This window comes from Rhinichthys klamathensis, unplaced genomic scaffold, assembly GCF_029890125.1.
Source record: "Rhinichthys klamathensis goyatoka isolate OS25496 unplaced genomic scaffold, OSU_Roscu_1.1 h1tg000947l_1, whole genome shotgun sequence".
Lineage (NCBI taxonomy): Eukaryota > Metazoa > Chordata > Actinopteri > Cypriniformes > Leuciscidae > Rhinichthys > Rhinichthys klamathensis.
Genome location: NW_026607271.1, coordinates 412,501 through 433,547, shown reverse-complemented (window position 1 = coordinate 433,547; position 21,047 = coordinate 412,501). Strand labels below are relative to the sequence as shown.

The window sequence follows — 21,047 nt, the reverse complement described above, 5'->3', positions numbered from 1 at the left end:
TAATGTTGCAGTTTGATCATGAAAACGCTCCAGTTCTTCTCTATATCAGTGTCAGTGTTTCTGAACTCCTGAAACGCCTCCATTGTAGTCTTGAGTTTCTCCCGGGAACGAACACGTCACAATATTCCTCATTATAATAATTCATGCGCAGAATAAAGGGGCGGGGCCTGGTTGAGTTAGTTAGTAGTGTGTTAAACTGGTGGTTATGGAAAGGGGCGGGACTTTCCCAAACACACTCGAAGCGCTCGACCAATCACAACACACTGATCCAGCCGACCAATCAGAGCACAGTGTGCTTTTCAGAAGGAGGGGCTTCATAGAGACAGGAAGTAAACAGAGCGTTACTGACAGACTGGGAAGAGAGGAGCCGCAACAATGGAGAATATGAGGAAAATAATCAACATTCAAGCAGGAAAACCTGTTCTAGTAGAGCCTGAAACTACATCAAGACTCTGTAAAAGGGCGTAATATGGGCTCTTTAATGGCGGTTTGGTCTGAGTCTCGCAGAAGATGTAGAAATGCTGGTGGAGAGAAAAGAGGTCTCATGTTTTTATGGATGAACAGGAGTTAAAACTGTCACCATTGATACCTTCATGACTCCACAAGGGCAGAAGCTCTTACCTGAGTCAGCACACACACACACACACGGACTCACACTCACACTCGCACACACACACACACACACGGACTCACACTCGCACTCACACGCACACGCACGCGCACGCACACACACACACACGGACTCACACTCGCACGCGCACACACACACACACACACACGGACTCACACGCACACACACACACTCGCACTCACACGCACACGCACACGCACACGCACGCACACACACACACACGCACACACTCAGACTCACACACACACACACACACACACACGCACACACACACACAGGCACATACACACACACACGCGCGCACACACACACTCATTCACTCACTGTTACGCCCTTACTAGGGAGCAACAATGAAGGAGGAAGAAACGTTTACGGCGGTTACAATACTCTCTTTATTTTACACTTTCTTCATGACAAAGACTGTCTCTCAAGCTCTCGCAATACGCCGCAACGCCGATCAACATCTCGGTCCTGGCCATGGATCGATGTGACAGAATGGAACGCTCCATGAGGACGCCAAACAGGAAGCTTTTATTGACAGGCACACCTGTGCACCGGTGCACCCAATCCACCTGATTACTCCCTCAGCTCCGCAGCGCACCTGTAGGAGGAGCAACACACACCCAGACACGGCAAAACCACAATACAAAGTATACAGCCGTAACACTCACACACACACAATCTCACACACACACACACTCACTCACAGGCACACTCACACTCGCACTCATTCACACACACACACACACACACACTCACACTCTCACACACACACACACACACACACACACACAAACACGCACGCACACACACTCACTCACACACGCACACACACACATACACACAAACACACTCACACACACACACACACACACACACACACACACACACACTCATATACACACACACTCACACACACACACACACACAGTGCTCTATACCGTGCCTAAATTCCCTACACAAAACGCTGCTATTTTCTCTGCAGTGTCTTTACTTTCATCCAATTATCTTTACAGCAGCGATGAAGTGTCTGTAGCTTCTCCTGCTTAAAGCAGTGTCAGATCTGCAGATCCGGATCAGTCCAGATCAGCAGACGACTAAATGACACCCTTACCAGGTGGGCGTACTAATCCACTAATACCTCTCACACACACACACACACACACACACACACGTCCAGCGCTCTGAACGCTCGCGGGATTAATCACGTTTGCCCCACGATAGCCGCGAATGTAAAGGAGGTCAAGAGGGCGTATAAAACTGGGTTTATATTCATAGATGGCATGAAGCAGCATTTGCAATTTCTGAGTGAATCTGAATATTTTATCCTTCGGATCATGGATGTTAGGAGTGATATGAAATTATACTGTCGCTCGTACTGTCATATTATGTTCATATCATTAATCCTAAGGATTATTTTACTAAGTTTGACAGCATTGACACTATTGGATTCTGTAGGGCTGCTTTATGGATGAATCAAATTAGTTTCATAATTGAACATTTTGATTCTGGTATTCAGGCATCTTCAGAGAGATGAACGCGTCAAAAACGCTGATTTATGATTATTGTTCTGTATCATAAAGCGGGTCTGCTCTGGTCTCTCTTCGCTCGCGCCGTATGTCTCTATTTCATCTCTCTATCTCTTATTCTTATATTTAGGCCTGCGAGAATGTGAATATAAACCTTTAGCTACAGTCACAGTGTTTTTTATTTTAGTATTATTTTAATATTATTATAGTATATATTCATATTTTAAATTAGCTTATATATTTTCACTTCTCACTTTAATTTAAATTTTAGTCATTTTGTCATGAGCGTTTGTTATTTTTATTTGATTTTTATATAATTTTTAATCGTATTTATTCATATTTTGAATTAGGCTTTATATTTTCAGATTTCAAGTTTTTTTTTAAAAAATCATGGGCTTTTCAAATTTTTTATGAGTTTAAAAAAAAAATATTTAAAATATATTTAGTAAACATTATTTAGCTCGGATTTATTTATTAATATTTTAAATTAGCTTTTATATTTTTATATTTAATTTTAATTTAAATTAAAGATTTAGTAATTTTGTCATGATCTTTTGTCATAAAAAAAAATATATATATATATATATATATATATATATATATATATATCAAAATATTCAAAATATTAATAAATAAATTTGAGCTAAGTACATGGAATATATATATATTCCATGTACTTAGCTCAAATTTATTTATTAATATTTTGAATTTAGCTCTAATTTATTAGTTTTAGTTTAAGTTTGTTAACTGTCGATATGTGTCCATCTTAAGTCCATGCATTTCCATCTGTGTTTGTGTGCTTGCACAGAGTATCTGTCAGGTGTTGTGGATTAATATGCTCAGCATAGCTTGCATTGCATTTAGTTTTAGTGCCTAAACCTCATAGACATCAGGATCTGAATCTGAACGCAATCGGTGACTCATAGAGCAAAGGTTAAAGGTCACATGACCCTCTCCAGCAATGCAATGCCATGCAAATCAGTGCATAATCAGGCAGATTATTCTGAGCATGACGAAACACAGAGGAACGAATCTGTGTGTATTGATCAGACGTCCAGAATGTGTTTGTAAGTGCAGTTTAGAGGTCTGTGAGTGTGTAAGGATAACACACACACACACACACACAGCAGTGAGTGGCTAGAAGAGAGAGATGCGTGTGTGTTTGTAGCAGCAGGACTGAGAGAAGACGTTCAGGTAAGTAGACGGATTGAATGTGTGTGTGTTGCAGAGGTACAGTGTGTGTTTCTATCATCTGTAGATGTTATTATGCATGTGGGATCTTGTCTGTGACGTCGTTTTGTCCTCTAAATGTCAGGCCTGGTGTCACTTCATGCCTGCGCCACTGCTATTAGCATATATATGAGAGAGAGCATATATATGAGAGAGAGAGAGAGAGAGAGAGAGAGAGAGAGAGAGAGAGAGAGAGAGAGAGAGAGAGAGAGAGAGAGAGAGAGAGAGAGAGAGAGAGAGAGATAGAGAGAGAGAGAGAGAGAGAGAGAGAGAGAGAGAGAGGAGATTTTTTTTTTTTGATTTTTCAAAATTACTTTTATTACAATAAAAAATACCAACCATTAAAACATTTTATCACAGTTAATCCATTTTTACGAACTTAAAGCAAAACACAACTCTCCGTTTACAACTGAGCACAAGGCTTCTCTATAACACCATATAGATTCAAACTTCAATAAGTTATTCATTACTTTATAAAATCGAAAATCAACAACAATTCTAGACTTCACCATTACTTTAAACACTCGTACCACATCACTATCATTCTTTTGTTCCATATGATTTCTCCTACTAATGTATATGGCCATTTTTGCTTTTCCAAGTACAAAGTTCAACAGCTGACATTCACCACTTGTACTTTTCACATACTTAAAACCACAAATAAAAATCTGCACAGAAAACACTTCATTAAAACAATTAAAAATTGTTTTTAACATATCAAACAACGGCTTTAGCCTAAAACAATAAGCAAAACAGTGGAAAACAGTCTCTCTGTTTGAACAAAAAGGACAATCATGACTTGATTCAGAATTTAAAACAGAGACGAAAGCATTGACTGGGATAGTTCCATGTAAAACCCTCCAATGAATGTCAGCTGTTTTTTTAGTTAATGGTGGCTTATATAACGCTCTCCACTCTGGTCCAACACCTTCATCCAACCTCAGAACATCACGCCAAGGTGTGTCCATTTTTTGATGTAAACCCTTTTTGTTGAAAAACTTTACACAAGCCTTATATAGCTGTTTTCCATTAACATCATTAAAAACTAAACACATACTCTTCAATTGTAAGAAGATTCCAACATGATCATTTAAACTGGGAGATATAACAACTTTAGGAAAGGAATCCAACTCATTAGGACAAACAAGTCCTTCACAATAGTCTTTGAGCGTATTCGACTCCTCAGATGTAAGAACAGATCGCAACCTCTGTAATATTTGAGTCATTGTTCGAACAGATTTCATCTTCAAACAAGCAGTCACTTCCTCAGCGTCTGCAAGTTCAGCTCCCACCAAAGTTACAAGTCCTTTTAAAGTTGTGATTCCAGCTTGAATAAGAAGTTCAGTAAATATGCTGCTTGTGCTCATTACATCCAGTCTCGCACCATATATCAGCGGTTCTTCCAACAACCAAAATAAGGAGTTTGTATTTTCAGACTTCTTTACATTAAAACAACTCCAAACTTTAAAAAGATTTTTATAGAAAACTGGTAAACATGAAGTGTCAATCTTTTTAGGATCCATTAAAAACAAGGATTTGCTGAGGTTCATCTCTTTAACAGATTTCAAAATGAGACTGGTTACTGTACTCCAACTTGCATTTTCTGAGCTTATCAAAAAACTCTGCAAAAACTTCAACCGAAATGCAGCAACTCTGCTTTGCAGATGGACCAGCCCTTGTCCACCTTCCTCTTTTGGTAAATACAAAATGCTTTGTATTACCCAATGTAATTTGTCCCAAAAGAAATCGACCAAAATTGATTGTATCTTTGCCAACAAATAAGTTGGTGGATCGACACAAGCCAACCGATGCCACAAAAAAGATGCAACCAAGTTATTTATTATAATCACCCTTCCTCTATAAGACATAGTTGATTTCAGCCACTTCCACTTATCCAACCGTCCTTTTATCTTCTCAATCACTCCTTCCCAGTTCTTCTGCACAGTCACTTCATCACCCAGATGCACCCCCAGATATTTAAAACCATTTTTATTCCATATTAAACCACCTGGTAGATCTGGCGTTTTTTCTTTTCATTTTCCCAACAACACTGCATCACTTTTTTTCCAATTGACTTTTGCAGAAGAAATAGATTCAAAATCATTGGCTATTCTTATTAAACTTTGTATGTCTTGTCTTTATGGCCTTCAATCATTACAACAATATCATCAGCATACGCAGATAACTTAATTGCATTATCACATTTTGGAATTACTAAACCAGTCAGCTCTTTTCTTAATTTATTTAAAAAAGGTTCTATTGCCAGTGCATACAGCATTCCGGACAAAGAACAACCTTGTCTGATCCCACGATTAACCTTAAAAGGAGCGCATAAGCCACCATTAAACTTCAACACACCCTCAATGTCACTATACAAAGTTTTGATTTTATCACTAAAAATAGAATTAAAACCGAAAGCTTTCAAAACTTCCCATAAATAATCATGTTCAACACGATCAAAAGCTTTCTCTTGATCGATGGAAATCAAGCCTGCATTGAAACCAAATATTTTGACTACTTCAAAAAAAATGTCTCTAACTAAAGAAACATTATTGAATATTGACCTGCCAGGGATGCAATAAGACTGATCAGGATGTATAACCTCTTCTAAAACCTTTCCAAGTCTTGTTGCTAACACCTTCGAAAGGATTTTATAATCACAACACAACAAAGAGACAGGTCGCCAACTTGTTATTTGAGTTAAATCACCTTTTTTTGGTAAAAGAGTGAGAACTGCTCTTCGACAGCTTAAAGGTAGACATCCTTCAGTTAAACTAATATTCAAAACTTCCAATAAATCCTCACCTATTATACTCCAATAAGACTTATAAAACTCAATTGGAAGTCCATCTATTCCAGGAACTCGACCACATTCCATGTTTAGAAGATTCTTATACAACTCTTCCAAAGTTATGGGTTTATTAAGATCCTCATTAGATTCTACAGAAATCTGAGGTAAATCTCTAAAAAAAGATTGTTCTATACACTGATCTTCTTTGGACTCATTTTTATACAACTTTTCATAAAAACGAACTGCTCTCAAACGCATTTCAATTGGATCTGAAAGTAAAATCCCACTCTCAGATTGTAAAACGTTAATAAAACGTCGTTGCCGATTTTTCTTTTCTAACCCAAAGAAAAATTTGGATGGAGCATCCATCTCATTTGAGCTTTGAAAACGTGATCTTATTAATGCTCCTTGTGCTTTTAACCCCAACAGATCCGATAAAGCAGATTTTTTATGTTTAAAGTCATCAATAAGGTCTTGATTTCCAATTTGTGTTGAACTTTGAAGTCTTAAAACTTCAGCTTCTAAAATCTGAACAGATCTAGTCAATTCTTTAGTGACATTCAGGGTGTATTGTTGACACAGTTGTTTTATTCGAACTTTTCCAAACTCCCACCAGTTCTTTAAAGATTGAAAATCATTCTTTTCCCTTCTAAAATTAATCCAAAAACAATCTAAAATTTCTTTGAAATGACTATCTTCTAAAAGAGTGGTATTAAGATGCCAATATGCACTATTTGGTTTAACAGAATTCATAGAGATTTCGTATCCTATTAAACTGTGATCTGAGATACCAACCGGAGAAATAAAACATCTTTTAAAAATATTAAGATGATGTTTAAAAACATATAACTTGTCTAACCTTGCTAATGATAACAAGTTATCACGAGCATGCACCCAAGTATATTGTCTAACATCTTTATTAAAATTTCTCCAAACATCACTCAAATCATGCGTTTCAATCATTTGAATGAGTCTCCTGCGTGATGGCATATGTGGCTCAATATGATTTCTGTCTAAACTGCTTACAGCACAATTGAAATCACCCCCCAAAAACAAGTATTCTTCCCCTTTACACTCTTCCAAAGTTTTACAAAGAGTATCTAAAAAACACATTCTTTGTATTGGTTGACTTGGGGCATAAATACAAATAAAAATAAATACAGAATGCTCAAAGTTCGCAATCACTTTTAAAATTCTTCCTTTAATAATCTCCTCCATTTTAAATGAACTGGGAACAAAGTTCTTATCAAATAAAATACCAACACCACCACTGAGGGAAGTATTATGGCTTAAAAAAGATGAACCATTCCATTCTTTGAGCCATTCAACAGCATTTCTATCATCACTATGGGTCTCTTGCATGAAAAAAACATCAATTTTTTTCTGTCTCACTACCTCATATATTTCCAATCTTTTCCTTACATCTCTGGCTCCATTCACATTGAGGCAATGCGAAATTCACCCATAGCTTGGAATAAGATTATCCATAAAAAGCTGAGTAAGAGACAGGTCCCATGCATCATTAAATTAGTCTTCATTATCGCCATTAGTCAGTTGATTTTGAACTTTGGTGACAAATTTCTTAAGACGATACACTTCTTTATCTAAGAAACATCCTTCAGTCATCGAACTCTTAGTCACTTCAACAAATCTTTTAAGATTTGGAAAGTAATCAACGACTTGTACACCTCTCAGATTTTTTGTCACTCTTAAAAAAGACTTGATTTTTTCAGTGCTGCAGTCGTGACATGGCCAATCACTCTGAGAACACATTGAAGCAGTGGAATCAGAAGAGTCACTCTCACTTCCAGCACCCTGGTCAGATTCACTGGCCTGTGCTTTTGTTTTTCTTACTTGTTTATTAACAATACAATCGCTTCTCATCTTCCTTTTCAGGGGTGTTTTAAACAAGCTTTGATCTACTTCCATCAATAAAACATGATCCTGCTTATTCGGACTTTCAGCGGCAGAATCAGCATCGTTCATCTGACTCACTGGAACCGACTCACTGTTCTCATTAGACTCATTTTCCACCGAATCTAACTGTTCAATGACCTGTTCTTCAATGACATTTTTTCCATTTCTTATTTCGACTGCAGGCTCCTGATTTACCCCAACATCAGTAGAGCTTAATTTATCAGCCTCATTAGAATGAATCGCCTCACGCTGTACACCCGAAGGCCCCGGTTTATTGACATTCGCGTTCACGTTACCGGTCGGACAAGCACGAATCTGATGACCCGTCTTTCCACATCCAAAACACCTCATAGAGTCAGTCGACACAAATACTGTGTAATCAAAATCATCTATTCTGAATTTCAAATTCAGATCAAGTTCATTCCCATTGTTTAAAACCATGTAGGCCTAAGTAAACCTTCTAAAGGAAACAACATGTTTCAACAGTTCAGACTTGCTAGCAATAGCGATCTTCTTAACAGGTGAAACAAGTTTACCAAACCGCGAAAGTTCTCTTACCAACACTTCATCCTTGATAAAAGGTGGAACATTGGACAAAGTCACCTTTTTAGCTGGTGTGGACAGGGGGAGAACAGATGCAAATGAACCCCGCAATTCAATGCCCTTTACCACTACCTCATTTGCCTTTTCCACCGTGCTCAAAAAAAGTACAATTGCATTGTTCATCTTTGAAGCAGCCAAAACGCATGCATGCCCAATCACATTTCCAACAGCTAAACTACATTCCTCTGCAGTTCCCGCCGCCACGATTTTAACTCCATGCCGACGCGTGAGAGAATCTAAAACTCCACCTGTGTGAGCCGCCATGGTGTACGAAAACACCGGCGTAAAACGCCCTCAAACCAAATTTATCACCCAGTCGCAACACATACAATTTTAACAAAAACACACACAAACAAAAACACCTACAACATAAAAAATAGAAGTTTGAAAAAGAAGCCACAGCGGGCACAAACACAGCTCGCACTCACCACGCACTCCACACTCTCACCTTCGCTCGCACATGCGCACAGAGAGAGATAGAGGAGAGAGAGAGAGAGAATATGAATGAAATCAGCTGTGTCTGTTTCACTCTGAAATGCATCAGTAATTGAAGTAAAATGGATTTTACAGATGCAAAATTAGTTTTCTTTCCTGTGCTGATGTATTTCCTGTTGAAACAGGAAGTTGTCCTTCCTTTTTTTAATACTCAATAGTCTTTAGATTAAAACACAGCCACGAAACTTGATTCTTTCTGTACTTAGTCAGAAGTGGGGCGGGGCATTTTCATTCTTGAGCGTTTGATTGGACAAAAAGATTGGAGTGCAAGATGATGTCATAAATACTTTAAAGTAAGACTGTAAGCTTGGGGACAGTAAGATATTTTTTTTTTTTTTTTTAAAGAAACTATTACTTTTATTCAGAAGAAATGCATTAAATTGATCAAAAGTTACATTTTAAGACATTTATAATGTTACAAATGATTTCAAATAAATGCTGTTCTTTTAAACTTTCTATTCATTAAAGAAGCCTGAAAAAAAAAAAAATATATATATATATATATATAAATGAATGAATTTATCATGGTTTTCACAGAATTATAAAGCAGCACAACTGTTTTTAACACTGATAATAATCATACATGTTTCTTGAGCATCAGATCCTCATATTAGAGTGATTTCTGAAGGATCATGTGACACTGAAGACTGGAGTAATGATGCTGAAAATTCAGCTTTGATCACAGGAATAAATTACACTTTACTATATATTCACATAGAAAACAGCTGATTTACACTAATAATATTTCACTGTTTTTACTGTATTTTTACTGTATTACTCTCTCTCCTAGCGTTTGTCCCGTCGTAATGCGGGTCCGCTTTTCGGCAGGTTGCTCTCCATTTCTTCCGATCGAGGGCATCTTCGGGGGCGGCCTTGTCATGTTTCATGTCTTCCCCTGATCCGATCCATCCATCTCAACCCTGAAGGAAGGCGACCCCGAGGAAGACCAAAGAAGCTTTGGTCTTCCTCGGGGTCGCCTTCCTTCAGGGTTGAGACGCAGGGCCCTCTTCGCTATTGACTCTTCCTCGCTCCTGACTACGTGGCCATAGCATCGAAGTCGCGCTTCCCTCATCTTCTCCATAATCGGTGCTACTCCCATGGTCTTTCTGACGTCCTCATTCATCACTTGGTCCGATCGGGTCAGCCCTAGCGTCCACCTGAGCATCCACATCTCCATTACATGAAGGGCCTGTTCGTGCCTGTTGGTCGCGGGCCGCTCCATATGGGGCGACTGGATTATAGATCTTTGCCTTGAGGTGTTTGGGCATGCGTTTATCGCTGGGGATGCCGGTGACGCCGCATTTCAACCAGCCCGGGACCTGACATCTGGGAGGCTGTCGCCATCGGCTGAGAGGGTGGAGCCGAGGTGTCTGAATTAGGTGGCCATCTTCAGGGGCCGGTTTCACAAAGCTATTTTAGACTGGTCTATAGTGTTAGTGCTAAAAGGTTTTGCCGCTCACTGTCAGCGAGGAGTATATTGTCCGTGTAGAGTAGTGTACCCCTGGAGTAGTGTCCAGGGATGAAGAGCAGTGGAGAAAGGGCCGATCCTTGGTGTACTCCGACGTTGATGGCGAACGGTGGTGATATCCCGGCAGGGCAGCGGACAACACTCATAACGTTTTGGTAGAGTATTTGGACCCAGTTGATATAGGCCTCAGGGACTGGAGTGGGATCGGAGGGAGGCCCAGATGAGTTTGTGGGGTACACGATCGAAAGCCTTCTCTAGGTCCAGGAAGGCCATGTGGACGGGCTTGTTCTTTTCCCGGTGCTTTTCCATCAGCAGGCGGGCGCGCGGATAGCGTCCGTGGTTCCGCGTCCCTTGACGAAGCCACATTGGTTGGGGCTGACGTTGATAAAGCGGCAGTCCAGGACGCGTTCAAAGATCTTCAAGGCGTGACCCAGGAGCCGGATTGGGGGTTAGTTTTTACATCCAGAGACGTCACCCTTGCCTTTCCAGATCGGTACAGTGGTGCTGGTCGTCCAGGCCTGCGGTGCCCTGTTCTCGGCGATGGTCTTATTGAACAGGGCGGCAAGGATCTCGGCTCCGCGATGCCCCTTCAGCTTCCAGACATCGGCTGGGATGTCGTCTGGCCCAGTAGCGTTGCCATTCTTCATTCTCTTCACAGCCTTTGTGACTTCGGCGGTGGTGACTGGTGGTACGGGTCCACGGATGGGGTCTGGGCTGTGAATCGGTGGATGCGGGAATTCCTCATTTGAGATGTTGGTGAAATACTCATTCCAACGGGCGAGTATGGCGGGAGGGTCGTGCAATACTTGCCCTTCAGCACTCTTGATGGGCTTCACTTGACCAATGGCTTGGGTCGATTTGTGCCGCGAGTTTGCAATGCGGTGGATCATTTGCCTAATTGCTCGTACAGGTCATGGTAGTACTCAGCTTTCGCCTTGGCCACTTCCCGTTTCGCAGCCGACTTGAGTGTCCGATAGTTTTGCCGGTGGGCGTCCAGGCGTGTGCGATGCCATAACTTGTACGCCAGCTTCTTGGCCTTGACCTCCTCACCCCACCCCCGGACTTGCTTGTCCATGTATCGCCGCCCTGGCTTCGTTGAGCCGAGAATGTCAGAGGCAGCGGCGTGTATGTGGCAGGTGATATCGTCCCAGAGCCTGTCGATTGGTTGGTCGAGGTTGATGTTAAGTGATTGAAGGGCCACTTCGAGTTGTTGCTTGTGTTCAGGTAGCCTCCACCACTTGAAGTGCTCGGGGCCGGTTATTCTCACTCGGGTTTGCAGATGAAGGTTGAGTTGGAGGTCGAGGACGAGTGGCCAATGTTGGGGGCCGATGGTATCTGATGGGATCACCTTGGCATCGAGTGCCAGCTTCAGATTCGAATCATCCAGTAGTCCCATCAGCTTCCAGACATGAAGCTTCCTTGAGCACTTAACATAAAAATAAATAAATAAATTAATTTCTTTCCTTTTCCTTTAAAACCTCCCTTGTCTGGCTTATGCTACTCTGAGCAATGTCTGAACTTTGTATTTTGAGCACTTCTTTCGTTGTTTTTGCTTCTTCTTGATGACTCGCTTGGTTTAGTCCTCAGTTGTAAGTCGCTTTGGATAAAAGCGTCTGCTAAATGACTAAATGTAAATGTAGTCGATCTGGGTTGTGTGTCCGCCACTGATGTAAGAGGCCAGATGGCTCGGTCTCCTCCCGAAGAAGGTGTCGACGACGATGCGGCTTCCCTCGTCGCTGCGTGTGCCTAGTCTCTGGCCTCCATGAACTTGTTCGTATCCTTCACGATCTTCGTGGCCATTAAGGTCTCCTCCGACCAGGACGTGCTCATCTGGGGCGACCATCTGGAGGTGCGTGCCGAGGCTCTCCCAAAACTCGTGCTTCTCCCGATCAGTGCCGCCTACGTGAGGGGCGAAGCATGAGGCGACTCTGAGGATGGTTGGGCCGCAAACAATCTTGAGCGAGATTAGGCGATCAGAGATGTTGTCGACTTCGCAAACGCTGTTCAGAACTTTTGAACACCTCATTACACCTAATTACGTAAACTTTTAAGAGTTCATTAACATAAAGCTATCTGACATGCCTCAAAACTTCAGAAGTCACGGGCCTTTAAGAAAGAAAATTATGGCCAATGTTGATGTTGTTGAGTTTAAATATTATGTTTCAGACTGTATTATCCTCGACCTTATGTTCTGTTGACTGATCTTTCTATCATTTTCTCTCTATCATTCTCTCTATCATTCTCTGTCTATCATTCTCTCTCTCTATCTCTCTATCTCTCTCTATCACTCTCTATCGTTCTCTCTCTATTGTTTTCTCTCTCGTTCTCTCTCTCTCTATCGTTCTCTCTCTCTCTATCATTCTCTCTCTCTATCACTCTCTATCGTTCTCTCTCTCTCTCGTTCTCTCTCTCTCTCTCGTTCTCTCTCTCTCTATCGTTCTCTCTCTCTCTATCATTCTCTCTCTATCTCTCTCTATCGTTATCTCTCTCTCTATCATTCTCTCTCTCTATCTCTCTCTATCACTCTCTATCGTTCTCTCTCTATTGTTTTCTCTCTCGTTCTCTCTCTCTCTATCGTTCTCTCTCTCTCTATCATTCTCTCTCTCTATCTCTCTCTATCGTTCTCTCTCTCTCTCTCGTTCTCTCTCTCTCTATCGTTCTCTCTCTCTCTATCTCTCTCTCTCGTTCTCTCTCTCTCTATCATTCTCTCTCTCTCTCTCTCGTTCTCTCTCTCTCTCTCGTTCTCTCTCTCTCTATCGTTCTCTCTCTCTCTATCATTCTCTCTCTCTATCTCTCTCTATCACTCTCTATCGTTCTCTCTCTCTCATTCTCTCTCTCTTTATCATTCTCTCTCTCTATCTCTCTCTATCACTCTCTATCGTTCTCTCTCTCTATCTCTCTCTATCACTCTCTATCGTTCTCTCTCTCTCTCGTTCTCTCTCTCTCTATCGTTCTCTCTCTCTATCACTCTCTCTCGTTCTCTCTCTCTCTATCGTTCTCTCTCTCTATCACTCTCTATCGTTCTCTCTCTCTCTCTCTCTCTCTCGTTCTCTCTCTCTCTCTCTCTCTCTATCGTTCTCTCTCTCTATCACTCTCTATCGTTCTCTCTCTCTCTCTCATTCTCTCTCTCTTTATCATTCTCTCTCTCTTTATCATTCTGTCTCTCTCGTTCTCTCTCTCTATCATTCTCTCTGTCTTCAGTTAGATGGAGGAGAGCGAGAGAAGCAGAAGTCGATCTCCTCGTCGGGTCGGTCGGGTCGAGCAGGTCGTGGGGAAATGGCTGCGGCGTTCAAGAGACTCTCTCAGCAGGTGGAGTAACACACACACACACACACACACACTCGCACACACTCACACACTCGCGCACACTCACACACTCGCGCACACTCACACACACACACACTCACACTCGCACACACTCACACTCTCGCGCACACACACACACTCGCGCACTCTCTCACACACACACACACACTCACACTCGCACACACTCACACACTCGCGCACACTCACACACACACACACACACACACACACACACACACACACACTCACACTCGCCCACACACACAGACATACACACACACACTCACACTCGCCCACACACACAGACACTCACACTCGCCCACAGACACACACACACACACACACACATACACACACACACTCACACTCGGCCACACACACACACACACACACACACACTCACACTCGCCCACACACACAGACACACACACTCACACTCGCCAACAGACACACACACACACACACACACACTCACACTCGCCCACACACACACACAGACACACACACACACACACTCGCACACACACACACACACACACACACACACACATACACTCGCCCACACACACAGACACACACACTCACACTCGCCCACAGACACACACACACACACATACATACACACACACACTCACACTCGCCCACACACACAGACACACACACTCACACTCGCCCACAGACACACACACACACACATACATACACACACACACTCACACTCGCCCACACACACAGACACACACACACACACACTAATCAGATCATAGAACTGTTTTACATTAATTAGGGTTTTAGGTTTTATGGCCTTGGTTTCCAAATGGGCCATAAATTCCAGCTTTGTGAAGCTTGTGAGATTCAGTGTTTGTTGAGATGGAATGAGAGTGACAGCGTGTAGTTTGATATTTTGGTGTGAGACGAGCTATTCTGCTGTTTTCACATCTTCATCTGTCTTTAGTGTGTAATGTTGCTGTTTGAGCATGAAAAATCTCTGCAAAGTCTCTGAAGTCACTATATGGAGAACAATCCTGGACTGTTTTCCTCAAAAACATTAATTTCTTTTCGACTAAAGAAAGAAAGACATGAATATTGGATGACGTGTGGGTGAATAAATTATCAGGACATTTTAACTACTCCTACTTAAGCAAGAATGCATTGAATTTATCAAAAGTGACAGTAAAGACATTGCTCTCTCTCTCTCTCGCTCATAGGGAGCGTATTTTAGGAGGCAGGAGGTCTCGCTCCGGGGATTCGGGCCAGCAGAACTTCCCAGTGAAAGTGACGGTGGAAGTGATCCGAGACTCTGTCCTGGACTCTCATGGTTTCAGTCTCTCAGCACAGCTCCCCCTGCTGGTCAGGGACGTCACTGCAGGTGCACACACACACACACACACACACACACTCACGTGGAGTTCGGCTTACGGGACGCGCCGGAGCAGGTTGTTTTTGAACACAGATTATGATCTAAGCGAAGCCGGGTTTGGATACTGTCCTCACAGTGCGTGAGAGCATGTGAAACAGCACAACGAGATCTTCTTTTATATTTCTCAGAGTGAGACGCCAATAAGATTACATGGTGACTTCTAAGAAGCAGTGTTATTTTTAGTATTATAGTATTTATTAATATTTTAAATTAGTTTTTATTTTTCCCATTTTCATTTTAGGTAAAGTTTTAGTCCTTTTTTGTGTTTTCAAGTTTTTTTCTCATAACATATGTTTTATTAATATGTTGAATTAGGATGTATTTTATATTTTCCATTTTCATTTTAGCTAAAGTTTGTCATTTTGTTGCGTTTTTGTAAAAATAAATCTAGTTTTTTAAAAAGTATATAGTTTTTATTAATATTTTGAATGAGTTATTTTTATATTTTACATTTTCACTTTAGTTTTAGGTAACGTTTTAGTCCTTTTTTGTGTAATATTTTGTCAAGTTTTTTTTCATTACATATTTTTTTTAATCAGTTTTTATTTTAGATGTTCCGTTCATTTTAATTTTAGCTAAAGTTTGTCATTTTGTTGTATTTATGTCAAGTTTTAATACTTTGAATTCGTTTTTATTTTTATATTTTCCATTTTATTTTATTTTTAGTTATGTTTTTGTCCAAAAAAACAACATTTATTGTGTAGTTTCTGTTCATTTTTATTTCAGTTTCAGTTTTAGATATTTCGGTACATGGCAGCAACCTGAAATAAAATAAGTGATTTTTTGATTTTATTTCAGTTAATGCTCATTTTATTTAAAGCAACAGAAATGGGTTAAGTTTCAGTTAACTATAACAACCCTTCTTAAGAAGCTCCTGCTTCTCAAAAGTGAATCTCCTACATAGGCTTTTCCTCTGGATGTGTGTGTTAAAGTCAGTTCTGCGTCAGACTGAACGTTGAGCGTCTCTGATGGAGAGAGTGTGAGAAAGGACGTGACTCTTGAGCTCCACACCCGCTCCTCTCGTTTATTTAATTCATTAAGATGCAGGTGCACAATCTCTTCCTCTCACACACAAACACACTCTGACACAAGCTGATACCTTGATCTCATAATAACTCCATTACAAAACTAGACTGGATTCCTGTTTTAGAGGTCTTTTGTTCAAAGGACCAAATCTTTGGCAGCTTGTATGAAAATGCATAACAGAAGTCAATCCCAGAATGCACTGCAGTAAGTGCTGTGAAAAAGATGGAAAACAGCCAAAAGACATGCATTAAATTCTGTTAAATATCACTAAAAATAGTTCAATCTAATTAAAGATATATTTGTGTCTGCTTTGTATTTTCACATTTAATAAAAAAAAACACACATTACAAACAGTGAAATATTAGCCTAAGTGTAATTTATTCCTGTGATCAAAGCTGAATTTCCAGCATCATTACTCCAGTCTTCAGTGTCACATGATCCTTCAGAAATCACTCTAATATGAGGATTTGATGCTCAAGAAACATTTATGATTATTATCAGTGTTGAAAACTGCATCAGATTTATGTGGAATTAATTTTTTCCCCAAAATTCTTTAATGAATAGAAAGTTCAAAAGAACAACATTTATTTGAAATGTAAATATTTTTGTAACTTTTAATTAGGGCTGTCAAACGATTAATCGCGATTAATCGCATCCAAAATAAAAGTGTGTGTTTACATAATATATGTGTGTGTACTGTGTATAATTATTTTTAATACATAAATACCCACACATGCATGTGTATTTAAGAAATATTTGCATGTATATACTGTATATAGACTGAATGTAGCCTATATATAATGTATATTTTATATAAATATAAACAATTTATATATAAATAACATATTTTTCTACAACAATAATGTGATTATTCCCAGTAATCAGAGTTTAATCGCAGTGAGATGATTACGTTTGCTTCACTTTTCCGTTTACATGCAATTTTCATCATTCTGATTATTCTCGAAGAATTATGGTTATTTATACTGCTATTATTCACATATGCATGAGCTCACATACAGTAGGTGTTAATCTACTTACATCGAATGCAAAACCCATTTCTATGGACGCCTAATATATTATGGTTATATCTTCATGAATACATATATCTTCATGTATTCAATATACTGCATTATATTGATGATATATCAACATGAACTCAGTTTCTTCAGCACCCCAACAATGCGCTGCCGTTTTTACGAATCTGCTCATGATCCGTGATCGCGATTTAAGGGTTCGTTGACCCAAAAATGAAAACTCTGTCAGTAATTATTCTCCCTCGTGTTGTTCAACCCCGTAAGACTTTCGTTCATCTTCAGAACACAAATTAAAGGCACAATATGTAGGTTTTTCCGCCACAAGAGGGCGCAGTTTCCAACAATAACACAGGCGTAGGTTGATGACGCAGTGATGAGCTGAATGATGGGACTTGCTGTCAAGCTGATGGATCTAATAATGTTTATGGATGAGTGCAAACATTCGTGTTTTTTAACATTACAGTGGTATGAAGCAGGTCGCAATTGCTAAAGAGACAGATATCACACGCGAGTCCCGCGGATATAAAGGAATAAGGACATTTAATTCTCCCGAACTAGCCGCGAGTGCTGGATTACTCACACAGGTCAGTTTATTAGACGAAGTAAACTTGTGAGGTAACGCAGCGCTGCTTCACTCAGTCTAACGTTACACTATCACACTAAACGGCATTTAAATGTGTGTTGAAAGTTATAATGTTGTAGTTCGTTTGCTATACGAAACTAGCAGTAAGCTAGATCAACATTAGAATAACATACTGGCCATATTGTAACATTTCATCATGTTGAGCTAACGTTATATAACATCGATTTGTTTTATGTACATTTGCTCACCTGTCTAATAAAGCTGTTGAGTCGAAGTTAGTCGCGGACGCTAGCTCTCGGCATCTCAAAAACGCCACGCTGATATTGATCCTCATTTTAGTTCTCCTTGTTTGTCCCGAAGTCTGCTTGCCATGGTCTATGTTTGAAAGAAACAAGAACCGCGTGCCGCTAAACGTTACGCACTACGCAGTTGTCCACATCTGTCGCCATGGTTACGTCATGGTTATGGCAGTACGAGCGGAAACCGAGGATAGCGCGGATATTGCGTCGTTGACAGGCGACATTTTTTTCCGGGACGGCCACTTATTTAAAACTGGAATTTCTCTGAAATAAAAAATCTTTGGAGACTTTTGGGATATCGTAAGTACAAAACTGCAGGAAATATTTCACACTGCGCAAGTGATTTTGGGATATTTTATTACAAAATTCTACATATTGTACCTTTAAGATATTTTTGATTAAATCTGAGAGCTGGATCACTCCTCCATAGGCTTCTAACTGTGCGTTCACACCGGACGCGAATAGCGCGTCAAATTCGCGTCTACCGCGTCTAGTTTGACGCTTGACCACTTTGTGTTAATTCGCGTGTCAATGGCGAAATTGACGCGCGTAAATTTCGCTTCAAACTTTTGTTTTTACGCGCGTCAATTTCGCCATTGACACGCGAATTAACACAAAGTGGTCAAGCGTCAAACTAGACGCGGTAGACGCGAATTTGACGCGCTATTCGCGTCCGGTGTGAACGCACAGTTAGAAGCCTATGGAGGAGTGATCCAGCTCTCAGATTTAATCAAAAATGTCGTCAGAGGCGAAATCCGGAGGCGAAAGTTTCGAAACCCGTTGGCGGCCATCTTTTTAGATGTTTATCGAGCATTAGCATTAGCATTATTCGAGACTTGACGCGCGAATAAGGCGTATTCGCGTCTACCGCGCCGCGCTCTACACCTCATTCGCGCCGCAGGAATTTTTTACGCGCGTAACGCGTCTTTGCATTGACTTAACATTGAAATCACTCGCGCCTGACGCGCTATTCGCGTCCGGTGTGAACGCACCATTAGGGATTGAAACTGGCCGGCCCAGAAAGTTATTAAAGACATCGTTAAAATAGTCCGAGTGACGACAGTGGCTCAACCTTAAGTTTATCAAGCGACGAGAATACTTTGTGCGCAAAAGAAACAAAAATAACGACGTTATTCAACCATCTCTTCTCTTCCATGTCAATCTCCTACGCTGTAGAGCGCAGAACGCAGGCTCACTATTGGCCGACGCTGGTCATGTGTGTGTGTGTGTGTGTGTGTGTGTGTGTGTGTGTGTGTGTGTGTGTGTGTGTGTGTGACTGACGTACAACACAGAAGCGCTGCGCTGTTACACTACGTGAAATCTCGAGGCCCACAGAGAAGGAGATGAAGAGTTGAATAAAGTTGTTATTTTTGCGCACAAAAAGTATTCTCGTCGCTTGATAAACTTAAGGTTGAGCCGCTGTCGTCACTCGGACTATTTTAAAGATCTTTTAATAACTTTTGGGCCGGCAAGTTTCAATAACAATAGAAGCCTATGGAGGAGTGATCCAGCTCTCAGATTTAATCAAAAATATCTTAATTTGTGTCCCGAAGATGAACGACAGACTTACGGGGTTGAACAACATGAGGGAGAGTAATTACTGACAGAGTTTACATTTTGGGGTGAACTAACCCTTTAAATCATTACATGCCTGTTTATAATCAACATATGCCTCATACTTTACTATGATTATGAGCTTAATTGCGTCAATTTAATTGAACTATTTACATGAGATAAAGTGTATTTGCAGTATTGCCTAAAATCTCATTACGAGGTCCCATCTTTTCTCTCTCTCATTGTTTACTCCATGCACCAGTGGGACGTCATAATAGCGAATCAAACCAAACCAGTGTCACTCTCTCAGGTCCGAGTCTCTTTCCTGGAGTGTGTGTTCTCTCAGGTCCGAGTCTCTTTCCTGGAGTGTGTGTTCTCTCAGGTCCGAGTCTCTTTCCTGGAGTGTGTGTTCTCTCAGGTCCGAGTCTCTTTCCTGGAGTGTGTGTTCTCTCAGGTCCGAGTCTCTTTCCTGGAGTGTGTGTTCTCTCAGGTCCGAGTCTCTTTCCTGGAGTGTGTGTTCTCTCAGGTCCGACTCTCTTTCCTGGAGTGTGTGTTCTCTCAGGTCCGAGTCTCTTTCCTGGAGTGTGTGTTCTCTCAGGTCCGAGTCTCTTTCCTGGAGTGTGTGTTCTCTCAGGTCCGAGTCTCTTTCCTGGAGAGTGTGTTCTCTCAGGTCCGAGTCTCTTTCCTGGAGTGTGTGTTCTCTCAGGTCCGAGTCTCTTTCCTGGAGTGTGTGTTCTCTCAGGTCCGACTCTCTTTCCTGGAGTGTGTGTTCTCTCAGGTCCGAGTCTCTTTCCTGGAGTGTGTGTTCTCTCAGGTCCGAGTCTCTTTCCTGGAGTGTGTGTTCTCTCAGGTCCGAGTCTCTTTCCTGGAGTGTGTGTTCTCTCAGGCCCGAGTCTCTTTCCTGGAGTGTGTGTTCTCTCAGGTCCGAGTCTCTTTCCTGGAGAGTGTGTTCTCTCAGGTCCGAGTCTCTTTCCTGGAGTGTGTGTTCTCTCAGGTCCGAGTCTCTTTCCTGGAGTGTGTGTTCTCTCAGGTCCGAGTCTCTTTCCTGGAGAGTGTGTTCTCTCAGGTCCGAGTCTCTTTCCTGGAGTGTGTGTTCTCTCAGGTCCGAGTCTCTTTCCTGGAGTGTGTGTTCTCTCAGGTCCGAGTCTCTTTCCTGGAGAG

The 21,047-nt window shown here is 41.1% G+C and overlaps 1 protein-coding gene across 5 annotated transcripts in view; it reads left to right on the top strand.

Moving 5' to 3' along the window:
- Positions 1 to 21,047, top strand: part of frmpd1b (FERM and PDZ domain containing 1b) — an 84,488-nt gene that overhangs the window by 19,598 nt on the left and 43,843 nt on the right. For 4 of the 5 annotated variants that reach the window (XM_056244229.1, XM_056244230.1, XM_056244227.1 and 1 more), the window contains exons 3-4: positions 13,866 to 13,973; positions 15,179 to 15,339. In XM_056244229.1, the coding sequence (XP_056100204.1) occupies positions 13,870 to 13,973; positions 15,179 to 15,339 (265 nt within the window). In that variant the 5' untranslated portion in view covers positions 13,866 to 13,869. The remainder of the gene's footprint in view (positions 1 to 13,865; positions 13,974 to 15,178; positions 15,340 to 21,047) is intronic. The other variant, XM_056244231.1, reaches the window with a different exon arrangement.